General features: G+C 39.2%; 1 protein-coding gene across 1 annotated transcript; it reads left to right on the top strand.

Moving 5' to 3' along the window:
- The first annotated feature begins 623 nt into the window (after positions 1-623).
- ufm1 (ubiquitin-fold modifier 1) lies at positions 624-9,925 on the top strand. The gene is made up of 6 exons (XM_062406247.1): positions 624-699; positions 800-856; positions 3,371-3,428; positions 5,666-5,705; positions 7,535-7,567; positions 9,452-9,925. Coding segments are annotated over exons 1-6 (264 nt in total). The 5' UTR covers positions 624-697; the 3' UTR covers positions 9,526-9,925.
- Positions 9,926-14,121: the final 4,196 nt, after the last annotated feature.

The following is a 14,121-nucleotide window of genomic DNA, read 5'->3' as shown; positions in this document are numbered from 1 at the left end:
ACAAATTCCCTCAAAAAAATCTGATATATAATCGTTTTTAATGCAAAATCTAAAATGGCTTACATCTGACTGAATCTTGAAAAACAAACTTGATAAACAACATTAAACTGTGGAGAAAATGAAAAGTTCACCAGTGACTTTATTAAATAGACTGATGTGATGCTTCAGAGGGAAATGTATTAACTTCTACATGACATTGAGGTCAAATGACCGAGTGGCAATTTGTTGTGTCCAAAACAAACAAACAAACAGGATCAAATGTATTTACTCTAAGAGTCTAATAACACACGAAGCCGGTAGAAAGGAACAATTAACATTTATAATAGTATTTAATTGGGAAAAAAGTTTGAAGTTATAAATGTGCAATTTGATCTTTGAGATCTATCTCCATTCATTTGAATAGGTGCTCAATGTGAGTGCGCTTTACCGCTGATACTTACGGTAAATATTAGTCGTCTAGTATCATGCCTGTCAATTATTAGCACAAACTATGGCTTCTGTTTTTATTATAACACGCAAATTTGAAAGATTGAAGATTAATGACAATGTCAAAAATATTTCAATGCACATACAACCATCACATACATGTTAAATATGTGTTTAAAAACCACTAACGGGATGACGTGTGTGTTGTGGGTCCTTCGGACTTCCGGGTGTGTGTAAACAGGCAGCGGACTGAGTCGCCTCTGAAACAAAAATGTGAGTTTTCCTCTCTGAGTGAAAATGTCTCCAAATATGTTTCACACTAATTTACCCAACATGGCGCTGGTGCTAACAGTGGTTCCTCTTCCATCCTCAGGTCTAAAGTCACGTTTAAAATCACCCTGACGTCGGACCCGCGGCTGCCGTACAAAGTGTGAGTGAATCACTGACAGCTCGAGAACCACCTTCTGTCTGTTACCTCTTTAAATCCTCCAGTTCCATGTTACTGCTAAACAACATGTCTGCTTGTTGCTAATGTGGAAGCTAACGTGCTAATCAACGAGAAGTACGTGCACTGTGGTGGTCAATGGGAGAACAGCTGTTTCCATTGATTGTTTACTTCCCCTCTTGTTTAGATGTTTTCTATTAAGATGACACGTGCTCATAATGGTGTCACTAATGGAATGAATGGACGTGTGACCCTACACGTGGTGTTCACAGGTTGTCATAGATGTGTGTGTAATGGATCTTCAACTCATGCATGTGTGTGGTGCTGAATTGGATTTGGAATCAGCAGAAAGAAGCTGAGCAACAATAAATATACTCCTAATGTGGCAGAATGGAATAATAATGTAAATTCATATTCAAACTCATCAAACCAGTCAGTTGCCATCTGTCATTCTTCAGGTGTTTCCTTAAAAATTCTGGTCAAACAACCCATTTTTTCATTTGGACCATTAACTGTCAAATAAAATACATTTTTAATCCCCTGATTCTATCCCTGTCGCCCACATTGAAGGGATAGTTCACCTGAAAATGAAACTTCGATCATTCTCTACTCGCCACTAGAGGTGGAGGTTGAAGTGTGGCCTAGGGGATGGAGCGGGTGCAACAAGAAGGTTGCCAGTTCGAATCCCACTCTATCCATCTGCATACCTAAGTGTCCTTGGCAAGATACTGAACCCCTAAATGGCCCCTCATTAATGTTGAGTGTACTAAAAATGTAAGTCGCTTTGGACAAAAGCGTCAGCTAAATGACATGTAATGTAATAGTGTAATGTAATGTTTGAGTCCGCTAAACACTTTTAGGGCTGAACAGTGTTGCAGCCAAATCCAATACACTTAAAGTCACTGGGCGACAACCTCTTCAAACGTAAAAGAAAACTACAGAATAAACTAAATGCTTCCCTACCAGAGACATTCATGCTAAAAACACAATTGTGTGGGTCAAATTTGAATGTCTGGGCGTACGGACACTGGACAATAGATCCCCAGTTACTTCAATTATATTGGATGCAAAAATATTTACCCACATAAACCCACTCCTCCATCAGCATAGTGGTAAATAAATAAAGAGTGAATATTCTTTTTTCTGTGAACTATCCCTTTAAGTAATACAATTCACTATATATACTGTTGTTGAAGAAGCTTTGATTCGTCTGCTACTGTTTTCCATTGAGTGTCTTTAAGCTTTTTTAAATGACATTATTAGGCAGATTTGCAATCAATCAATCAATCATTCAATAAAATTCTGTTTGTATTGCCCAAATTCACAAATTGTAATTTATCTCACACAAGGTGCCACATCCTCTGTCGTTAATCCTCAACAAGAGTGAGGAAAAACTACCAAATCCAACCTATTAACTGGAGAGAACACATAGAAACCAAAGAGAAAGACACATGTGAGGATCCCTCTCCCAGGACAGACAGATGTGCAGTAGATATCACGTGTAACTGAGAACATCATCAGAAAAACTGTATTTATAACATTGATTAAAAGAAACAGTTTGTGTGTCAATGTTTAAAGTTTTTGAATATAATAAATTGTCTGATAGAGATGAAGGGAGCAGCAATGACCCATGAAATGAGGAGTTGTTGTCAGTAATGGTCGAGGATGAGTGAGTAGTCGTATTGTATGATCAGCTGTCACCAGAGCAGCGTGTCCCAAACCAACAAAACCATAGAAGAGGTAGATTTTCACAGTAATATACACGTCAGACCATTCAAATCCAATTTCCCAACGTAGCTTCAGTTTGAATTTTGATCCGTGCAACTGCAAAATAAAGCAGCTGAAAGGGATCAGTGGAGGTCAAATGAGTCTGTGCTGCTGCTAATGTCTCAGCACAAATAAAGGGATGATGATGAGAGTAAATGAGGCAACGTTTTAAATCTGCCATAGAAATGAACTCTAGCTCCCTGTCTGTCTGTTCAGATAAAGAAGTCCCCCCCCCCCCCCCCCGCTCTCAGGTGAAACAGTGGGATGGTTTCTGTTAACACTCACACAGATAAAGCTGCAGCTCATCTTCGGCTCCTCTCTCAGCTTCTTGCTGTTCTGACTGTGTCCATTGATTTTTCTGCCCTCCACCACCTCGGCTCCCTCCACGTTGCCTTATTTAGGGATTTCATATCACTTGGCTTGTTTTTTTTTATCGCACATCTCAGCAAGATATATCTCTTGTCTTGGTTTTTGTTTTTTGCTGTTGTTATTGTTGCCCTCTGGGTTCTTTGCTCCCAGCTGAAAACTGTCCTGCACAAGTCACTGGAGAAGCAACCGACTGAAAGAGATAAGTTGTAGTTGTGAATCTCTCGAACGGAAAGCAAAGCAGCTGTTTGTCGATCAAAGATATGATATTTAAATAAAGATGTCCTTCTTTAAAAAAAGTGAAAAATCAAAACAGGCTGAATTTTAATGGTGTTGTAAAAATTCTGATTTTTGTTTTTATTACAGACTGAGTGTTCCAGACAGCACGCCATTCACTGCAGTTTTGAAGTTTGCAGCTGAGGAGGTATGTTTTATTTTTTGTTCTTCATATATAATGTAATAACCAAGTATAACTCTTCCAGCTCTTTAATACTGAGATCTCATGGGAATTTAGGCTCAACATATCGCAGATGAATATGGATGTACATATGGTCGAGGCTGTGTGTAAACATGTTTGAGTTCATCTGTAGTGTCACCGTCGCACAGCTTTGTTCCTCAGAGTGCGTTTTTTGTTGTAGCCATCTGCTCAATACATATGTTGGTCACACTTATTTTATTTATTTATTTATGATTCCCTGCATATACAAATATTAATAATTAACATCAGAATAATATCTTCACAGTAAGATAAGCAAGCAAATAAGTTGTTACTAAGCCAATTTAAGGGATTTTTCATCAAGGATGTTTTATATATTTTATGATGACACATAAATATAAACCAATAAATCATTTTCTCTTTTGTTTTGGTGTCAACTGTTAAATGATGATACCCAGTATTTATCAGGTTCTAATCTCAGTCTGACCTACACAGCTTGATAATTGTGTAGATTTGGTTGTCAGCAATTACACACAACCTTTTCTAAACTGAAATTCAGTCCTAGAGCTGTGAGTGGTTCAGACACAGGAAGTCTTCCAGACAGGTTTTCACTCTTCTTTCTCAACTGGCATGTATTTCAATCAATGCAGTTGTCTGTGCAGGTCGAGTAATGTCCCAAATGTATCATACTTTAACCCACAGACCCTTTTTAGGATCTGTTTGCTTCCATTTTACCAACATGAACACATCAGCATCACTGTGGCTGATGCTGCTGACGCTGATGTGCTGCTGTTATAATGTGCAGACAGGGTGCTGACGAGCTGCTGTTGAAAAGCAGGACACTGATGAGGCATCACTTTCACATTATGTATCTGGCCTTGTGTGGTCTAATGATGGAGGCTCCATTAACCCAATAGATCATCTGTATCTTTCTAATCAACGCACTGGTTTGAAGCTTTTCTCTGTCAGAACCTCACTCCACAGAGAGGTTTGTAATGTTAAATGTGATTTAGCCTTTTATTCAACAGGTGTTTATCTTAATCCCAAGTTGATCGATATAAGAGCCTGATTGATTTAGAGCTTAACCAATGAGAAAGTCAGATATGAGCCTTTCACAGACAAAACGGTATCAGATTAAACCATGCAGAAAAGATGTACATTTATGTTATTAAAAATATATATATTTATTTTTTTATTTTAAGTTCTGTGTATTTGTTAAATAAATCCTATGATTAAACTGTAAAAAAATTGTCATAAGGTTTTGGTAACGACATCTTAAGAAGCATTAACATTAGTATTCATTAGTCATATATATACAACATAATTATATTAGTAATGCATCAATATCTGTCTGGCACTAGTCATTATAACAGAAACAGAGAAAACTTATAGATTTACAAATAACAGAAACTTTATCACCTGAATGACGTAACAAAAAAATGTAAATGATTTATATTCAGAAATCAGCAGCTCAGGATTCTGAACACTATACTGATTCTTTTTTACCTAAACCATTTCCAAACCATCTTTAATCCACTGGTTTTATGTGACATCAAACGAAGCTGTTTCCACACGTGTTCCTGTTTGATCCAGTGTGTTTCTCCTGTGTGCTGCTCTGCTACCTGGCAGCAGTCTGCTAACCCTTCTCCCTGGCGACAGACTGATCCCTCCATCTTTCCTTTTTTTGTCAACAAATCCCAGCAGCCCACATTCCCCTCACATGGTCACTGAAGTAGGATGTATTGTGACCAGGCTGAGTGATTTTCTTCCAGAATTTCAAGCGTGGCTATCTTTCCCTCAGGCTGTCTCCCTTCTTCCTCCATATATATATATATATATATATACACATATATGTGTGTGTGTGTGTCTGACAAGCGTTAAAGTTGGCAGACAAAAGATTCAAAACAAAACACACTACACAGTAGTTTCTTTTCCCTTTCTTCAGAGATTTTTTTTCCTGAAGTCTTCATAACAGCAGCTCCTGTTTTTTTGAAGCTGTCACCAAACAAAGTCTGTGTGTCTCTCTTCTCTGACTCAGTGGATGAAGCTTCTCGCCTTGATGATTTATTCACACCTTGGTTCAGCTCAAGAGAAGTTGGGTTGCAAAGTGTTGCAAAGTGTTTTGAGTGCTCCTGAAATTCACGAAATTGTCAAAGAGTAGCTTCTGTTTCTTAAGTCGAGTTTGATCATTGATCATCATTTGATTCTTTTTTTCCCCTTCACAGTTCAAAGTGCCATCAGCAACCAGTGCAATAATAACAAATGGTGAGTCAATGCTTTTTTTAAAGGTGTCTTTGGCAAACTAACTGCAAAGGTGAGACATTTGCTAGACGTGTCTTACACCAGAGACAGACCCTCATTCTCCAGACAGGGATGTTTATACCCAGATAAGATTTAAAACCTCAGCGCCGAGCTGGAAGGATTGGACGGCGCTCGAACAAAATCATGGGGAGCTTACGCCAAGTCTTTGAACTGCACAGTGATGCTGAAGTAAGGCGATGAAGTAAAGACTGTGGACTCAGATGATACATCTTAATGTTCAGTGGAAGATCCTCCAGCAAACCTGCTAATTGTCACTTCAACATAGTCATCTGTTTTTATTGTACATGTTTTTATTACAACCCAAAGCTTAAAGGATTTATTGAAAGAATATATTTGTTTATTTATGGGATAAAATGTATTGTTAGACTTGCTGTTTTCTCAAATTAGATTTGCACATATTCCCACTAATTGTCCAGTTTCAATAGCTTATTGAAGTCTTTCCTGCTATTTTACATGAACAGACTCCCCAAGAGGGGATATGAGTTACAGATCATATATAAAAGAAATATGGATTTAGAATGACTCAGTAAAGCGTGTGCCACTACCAATGCCCAACAATCCCATTAAATTGAATCAAGCTGCACCAAACTTCATTCAGGCATCTGTTCTCTTAATTTGCCAGATTTTTTATGCATGAATTATTCCCTGGATCCGTCCCCTGGTCTAGATCTGCACCATTCAGTTCTATCTTGACCCATATCCAGCAAGTTTCATGGAAATCTGTCCAGTAGCTTTTGCCTAATCTTTCTTACTATTAAACCATACAGGGGTGAAAATATATGGCGTAGTTAATGAATGGAACATTTAATGGTGTAGTATATATATATATATATATATATATATATATATATATTAATTTCCTGAGGTTGTAAAGGATAATTTCTGCGTTTCCTTGTCTCTTTACTTCTAGAGGCAGTTTTCACCCTCAGCCTCTCAGAGTATTACTCATTACTTTTTTTAATTCCGCTCCACCTCTATTGATCTGTATCAGCTACCAGCTGGAACTCTGAAAGTGCTGATGCTACTTATCTCAACCCCCTGAATCTCACTTTGTTTGCTCATTAGAGACGAGTCAGCTCGGAACTTTTCGCAAACCTAAATTAAAGATTTACGATGCTGATGTTCAAAGAACTCTTATTAACTTGATTTACTGCTACTGGTTTTTATTTTTAATCCAGTTGAAATGTGAGGATCTCACTCGATCTCATTTGCAACAAGTACTGAAGCTAAAATAAAAACTAAATTCAAGCTGTTTGAAATCTGGCCTGCAAATTTAAGAATGCGTTTCTATCAAGTACCAAGCAGACGCATCTCTAAAATAACCTGAGCCTTTAAAATGTTCAGGTACAGAACTCCTGTAGCCACAAGTAAATTATAACAAGAACAAATAAAAGTAAATTGTGGCTGTTAGATGGAAACATGTTTAATTCATTAAACTGTGAAACAAGATGATGTCTGTTTACGTCCTGTGTTAACTTGTCCAATATATTTCCTCCCCGTGTATAGAGGTGAGTCGTAAAGTGGGGAACCATATTGGACATTTGATTTCTATTTAAATGGATTTTTAGTTTTCCAGTTGCAGAATTAATAAGTGGTCTGTTATTTTTCCAAATGGAATTGCCTGCTGTTGAGGCACGCGCCTTTTTCCGTTGCCTACATCATTATGGATAAACTGATGATATTGTAAATAGTCTTCATTGCTGCGCTTCTCATTTGTATCACAATCTCTTTTACACTGCTGTTGTTTTCTCTGTTTCTCTGTTGCCTCGCAGACGGAATAGGAATCAACCCGGCCCAGACAGCAGGTGAGTTGTTGGTTTGGAGCCTCAGATAATCTTCAAGAAAAAGCTGCTGTTTCTCTACATTTTATTTGTTCTGTCACATAAAAGCCTTGTGAGATGCTGTAAGAGGTTTTAATTCTTCTGTTCAGTTGTTTATTTAAGGTTCTTTGAAGTAACCTTAGTCAATACAGAACTAATAATAAAGCTTCTTTCACAGAACCTTTTGGTAATGCTGGTGGAAATGCATCTGGAATATAATTAATAAGATCACTTGGATAAGGCTGGGAGAGGCAGTGACTCATGTGGGTGGTTCCGTGAAGGAAGGCTCAGAAACTGAAGGATTTACACAGAAATCCTCACTCAGAAAACGCCACAAATCAGCCTGGGAAGTGGATCAAGGTTATTTAAGTCGGGTTTGAAACATAAACTTACATAAAGATGGAGGATGAAGTGCAAAAGAGTTAAGAATATATCCATTTGCTGAAACTGAAGCAAACCACAATAAGACAGAGTATAGACATGATTGTTAGATTAGGTTTCTGTTCTGATCTAACTGGAGTTTAATGGAATCGACTTTGAAGAACTGAATTCTCTAAACATGAGCTTTAAACTGCCTCTGTGTTTGAGCCTCAGAGTTGTTTATGAAACTGGTGTTAACTGAGTCATGGATTTAGATGCTGAGCCCCGAGAGGTTGTATTTAAATGTTAAATGTAATTAGAAAGTGACCTCTGACTGGAGGCGAACTAGACGCATCCGGCTGTTAAGTCAGAAATAACTTTGACTTGAGATTCTCATAATATTGCTGAGCCTCAGTGAATCACTTTTTCTCTGTGTCAGCCTCCGGTGTGTTTCCCTGAGGTTGTAGCCCACCTCTCCTTATGCAAGTCCTCAATTGAAACAACACCAGTTACCACATGACTGGGTTCTCTGCACGCAGCAGGATGAGCTAATGTCTGGTTTGACCAAAGGCAAGATTGGGGAAATGAGTGGTGGGCATTCACAGCAGCTTTTTTAAATCTGTGCAACATCCACGTTGTGCTGCCAAGAATAGCCTGAGCTGAGACACATCTGTCTCGTGGCCTTTTTTCACCCAGACACCTCATGTTCATAAGGCTGAGGACATTCTGTTGTAATTTTACAACCATTTGCTCCACACACGTCGTTATTAAAGGTTGACATTGCACGTGTCCATTGGAATAACAGAGGTGCACTTACACTGATGGTCCCTGGAATGAGTTGTGTATGAAAAGTGAGCGTGATTCCTGACAGGACGAGGGAGTAAATGAATTAGATTGCTGTGGATCCATTATACATCATTTATACACTTCTTAATAAACTGATGCTAGAGCCCATAGATTCTGTAGATGGACAAATAGGCTTGAAAATGGGCCCGGGAAAATGGGCCCGAGAAAATAGTTTTTCTTTTCCATTTGGAAATCTGTCTGACCTCATTTCTGAAATGGTAAATTAAACAAAATGGATGTGTAACCAACTATGTAAACAAATCTATTAATCCTTGTTTTAACTTTCAAAGCAACACTATGCAAGTTTTTGCCTTAAAACAACAGCTTCAATATGAGAGTACTGGTCTACTGACTTTATTTTTGCTAGATTTAACACAGATTAAAGAAAAGAATCATTAACATTTTCATATTTTAGCACAACTAGATTCAATTTTAGTCATCTAAAAGATGAAATCTTTACAGAAATATTTAAAATTAATAAACAATGGAGGAAGAAATACAGGTGTACTCGTGCCATTAGTTAAAGTTATGTTGTGTTGCTTTCAAGTAATCTGATTAATAGCTTTCCGAATGTTTCCAATGTTTTAAATCAATCAACATTTTTGATGAAAAGTGTGTTCCACCAACTGAGATCTTTACGTGCGGCTCTGTCCTGTGTTTCAGGAAATGTGTTTCTAAAACACGGCTCGGAGCTGCGCATCATTCCCAGAGACAGAGTGGGAGGACAAGTAGACTGATGCTGCGTTTCCTCGTTGACGGCGAAATGACTCATCTGGCAGAATCATCTGACACTTGAAACCCGGGAAACTCCTCAGCGTGTGTCGTAATTATTTCTCTGGCCAACAACTGACAGTGACTCACATGAGAACATATATATATATTTAAGCTTGACGATGACTTGAACTCACAAAGTGCATGGTCCCTGCTTCTTCAGTCATTTTATCTCCATCCGTAAGTGTTTAACCATCAGCAGATTGGAATCATTACCCAGAATTCCCAGAGATGGCATGTAATCATTAGTAGACTAACACATCAGATGCATCCTGGGAACATTTTAGCAAAGATCAAGAAACGACTGCGTCAACAGTAGTTTTTCTACCTTTGTAAATGTCAATAAACATGACTAACAGCACATCACTATTTTGCAATGTCTATTTTTCTTTTTGATAGTATTGTGAATATGTTAATGTAACAATGTAAAAGCAAGTTTAACCTGCTTTTAATAACCATTTTACTGGATGTTTGTAAAAATATCTGTTCACGTTATTATGTTTGGTGTCAGGCACTTGTTGACAAATATGATTTAATTTCATCATCCATAACTAGAGGAGTGTATCTACAGATGAGAAGAAAATATACCAGCTAATGTAAAGACGTGTGTATTGAGCTCTGTTTCTGACGCGTGGATCTTTGCTGCCCTCTGCCAGGTTACATTCTAACATCAGCTTGTCCTGCTCCCACATGAGCTGCCTCTGCTTCTAAAACCCTGTGTCGTGTCCCATCGTCACACAGTAAATCAAACCTTTTAATATGCTCTGCTAGATTCATTAGGAGCCGAGGAGCAGGTGGCCGAGTAAACAAGGCAGTGAATTGAAAAACGCTTCGATCAAAATCCACTGAATATGTCTGAGAAGTTCTGGCTCTGGATTCTTCTGGGGAAATAAACAAAGTGTTTGATTCTGTCTTTTAGTCGCGTGTTTGTTCTTTTGGCTCGATTCAAATCATTGAATTGAGCAGAAAAATATAATTTCACGTTACGTTTCTCCGTTCAAACAGTTGACTGAGTAATAGTTGGATCAGCTGGTGGATTTATTGTTCCTCTGACTGATTAACGAAGCAAGGCAGATTATTATCTCCCTCCACATTCATCACTATCATCTGAGAAGGTCTGAGTCATTTGTGAACTTGGTAAAAAACACATTTCACACGTCGGCAAGAGAGAACAATGGAGCCTGCGAGCTTGAATACTCCAGAGAAAACACACCTTTGTGTCTCAGCCTCCGTTAGGATGCAGACTCAGATACGGGTGGGGGGGGGCAGGTGTCCCGTCATGAATAGATTTTGTCATATTTATTTTAATCAAGTGACCGGGAGACTCATTCACCTGAAGTCTGAAATGACTAAAGACCACAGAGAGCCCTGGAAGTGATTTGGCCTCGCTGCTCGGAGAAAGGCTTAATTCCTGCGTCTGTTTGGTGAAGTAAAATGAATTTTAAAAAAAAAATCAGTTTAAATCTTTAAAATCTGATTGTTTGTTCCCATGGCAGCACAAATATTAGATTTCTTTCAGATGCAGAAAAAGGATAACAAGGTTCCATTTAATACAAAATCAAGGAGGAATCCTCTCTCTCCATCAACCTCGGATTTTATGCCCATTCAGGCATTAAATTAAAAATGTCACTGTTAAACAAAGATGGTGCCTTCATTTAATCTTTATAAGCAACCATTTAGAAAGATGCTTTATGATCAGATTTCAGGATGAGCTGCTGCACCGTGGATCCCTGTGCCACCCGTATCGGCACCGGCACTTTTCCAGGATTCGTCACGGCTCTGGGGGGGGGGTCAGATCAAGCGGGGAAACTCCACATGAGTCAAATGATGCAGCAAACACATAGACTGTCGGCTCTATGGGGGGGGGATGCTCGGGGCAGGTGTCAGGTTAGAGGCTGAGAGGAGAAGCAAAGAGGAATCATGGAGGAGGGGATGTGGTCTCCTTACCTTCTGTAATGACTGTTATCATGTGGCTGACGGTGTCCATCGTCTGTGGATCACACCTCCTCAGGCCTCTGACCTTTGACCTGTCCAGCTCAGTTGACTGGGTTGTAGCTCCCCACTCCAGTTTCTCCTCTTTTAGAGTCTGTTTCCTCCTCTGCCTCTTGCACCTGTCTGAGTTTAGACTAACATAGAAAAAAGAAGAACTATGGAAATTACACTAAAGTTGTTAAGCAACATATATTTGTATATATTTATCTGTTTCTTCCTAAATAAACCACAGTACAAATCTGTTGAAACCATAGATTATAGATTATATAGATAAACCCCACCCTCTCCATGTTAGCAAATGGGACATTGACCAAATTAAAAAGCTCACATTAAATAATTAAATAAGTAAAAATATAGTTAATTTGTTTTTGATTTTATAACCGGGGGGTTGAACATATTCAGTTTAAATTTGTTCTTTATTGTTTCATGTTGACTGTAAATGTTGTTATTGATTTTTAACTGGACCGCCACAGTTTTACTTGCCATTGCAGACTTCGGTCACAAGGTGGCAACATTGAGTAATGTCATCACTCCGCAGTAGTGCATTATGGTCCTTACTTCCTGTTTTACAGGTGGACAACTGTGATTCATCGTAGAGATCGTAAAGCTGCGTTTTCTCAATATTTAGTCGTCTAAATAGAAAACCCTATATAACAAGTAGAGGTTAGTGAATCAGTGGATTTCTGACACAGCCTCTCCCTCCAAATTCCCTCCTTGGCACAAGATGGCGGCAGTTGTATCTGGGATATTTTGGCTTCATTTCTGGACAATGAGAGGAAGTGGAGACTCGTCTGTTGTTGAGACAAATGCCTGAGTGCATCTCGGTGCAGGTATGTGTCAAATATTTTGTTTTATCAAGTTGTGTCTTAAGTAACAGTGAAATAACAAATGAGCCTTTGTCAGGACTTTAATGAGAATTCTCAAATGTCACAGAGACCGAGGTCGTTATATTCATCAAACCGTCTGTGTTGTGATTCATGCTCTGAGCCGGAGACAGGTCCAAAGTGTCCCACGGTGTTTTTGAGTGTCTCAGTCCGAGGACGGTTGACAGGCAGAGGAACACGATGCTGACACAGGGACGACACGTTGATATGAGCTGATCACATGAATCTCTCCCACTGACTCCTCCATGTTCTCCTCCCCCCGGCCCCTTGTGCCCCCCCGCTGGTTTATAGATGACAAGTCGAGTGTGTTCCCCGGGCCTCCCATTAAAGGCAGCCAATCTAAAATGAGATCTGATGGTCCTCCGCAGACTCCAGTGGAGATAAGACCAGCAGCACTGTGGCCACAGGTCAGTGAGCCGTGTGGGGAAATGAACGAACCAGGGAGTGGGAACTATCTCCCCACCTGACAACCCATCCCGCCCATTCTCGCACATCTTTCGCTCACACACAGACACACACACACACACACACGTGGCACGGTGCAGGTGTGTGTCTTCCATCACCACACAGACACAGCCAGGTGGTGTATCTCTGCAGCGATATTGATAAAAAGCCCTGGAAGGCTCCATGTCAAGATTATTTATTTATATTAATGACCTAATTCTGCCCCCTTCTGTCTTAAAATAAGTACAGCAGCCGGAGGGGGAATCCCACAGAGGAGCACAGGCTCTGTTTAGATCTTCCTCTGCAGCACGACGCCTGATTAGTCTTGATGGAGTTCAGATATTCAGATACTTTTTAAACGTGCTGCTATTGTCTGTGATTCAGAAAATGAGACGAGACACAAGGAAGATTTGTGTTTATCACAGATCTAAGAATCTGAAATCCTGAAAAGTGGATGATTAGTGTGGAGGCAAAGCAAGGCTGCATGTTTTGGTGTTTATTTTTAAAATCATGTTTTTCTCTTCTTTGATATTTAACTCTGCTTTTGTATTTCTCTTCACGCAGACAAAATGATTTGTCACTGATGTTGATATTAAACCAATATGTTGTAAAGATAAATAAACCTGCCAGTATTTCTAAGACATCTTGTATAGAAAGACCCCCCCCCCACACACACACACACACACAAACACACCGATCCTCAAATGCAAAATGATCCGTTTCTTCCATCTCCAAAAACTGACTCATCAAATGGTCGGTTGTTGAGTTATGTGAAAATAGTGTCTGCCTCTTCCCTCTGCTCCTCTTCTGTTTGCTTTCCCGTTAAAAACTCTAGAACAACATATCGGATAAAACTGAGAAATGTTTGTCCTTCATTTCCACAGTTATTTAACACAATGTCACTTCTTCAATATGAAATGAATTAATCCTCTTTGCGTCGGAAGGGCCGGTGAAGGACGGAGCTTGGAGGCACGAGGAGTTTATATTTTGAACATCAGGGATTTATTTACTGAGAAATGAATAGAAAATAAACAGAGCATAGATACAGTTCAGGGCCTGAAGTCAAATAAAGTAAATCCAAGGTCTGAAAATAAAGTAATTCAACATCCTCACCGATGTGAAGAAAAGTGAACCGACCTGACAATCACAAAGAAAAGAGGACACACACTCAGACCATCTACACACAGAGAGGGTGTTGTAAATACTAAACACGACAACCAAGTAAAGAAACAAAGCAGGACC

Source organism: Platichthys flesus, chromosome 15 (assembly GCF_949316205.1).
Source record: "Platichthys flesus chromosome 15, fPlaFle2.1, whole genome shotgun sequence".
NCBI classification, from domain to species: Eukaryota; Metazoa; Chordata; class Actinopteri; order Pleuronectiformes; family Pleuronectidae; genus Platichthys; species Platichthys flesus.
The sequence above is the reverse complement of the archived record's forward strand: the minus strand, read 5'-3'. Positions and strand labels throughout refer to the sequence as shown.

Coding starts and splice junctions, on each gene's coding strand:
- ufm1 (XM_062406247.1), top strand. Junction 3,429..5,665: donor TGAAGTTTGCAGCTGAGGAG/GTATGTTTTATT, acceptor TCCCCTTCACAG/TTCAAAGTGCCATCAGCAAC. Junction 7,568..9,451: donor CAACCCGGCCCAGACAGCAG/GTGAGTTGTTGG, acceptor CCTGTGTTTCAG/GAAATGTGTTTCTAAAACAC.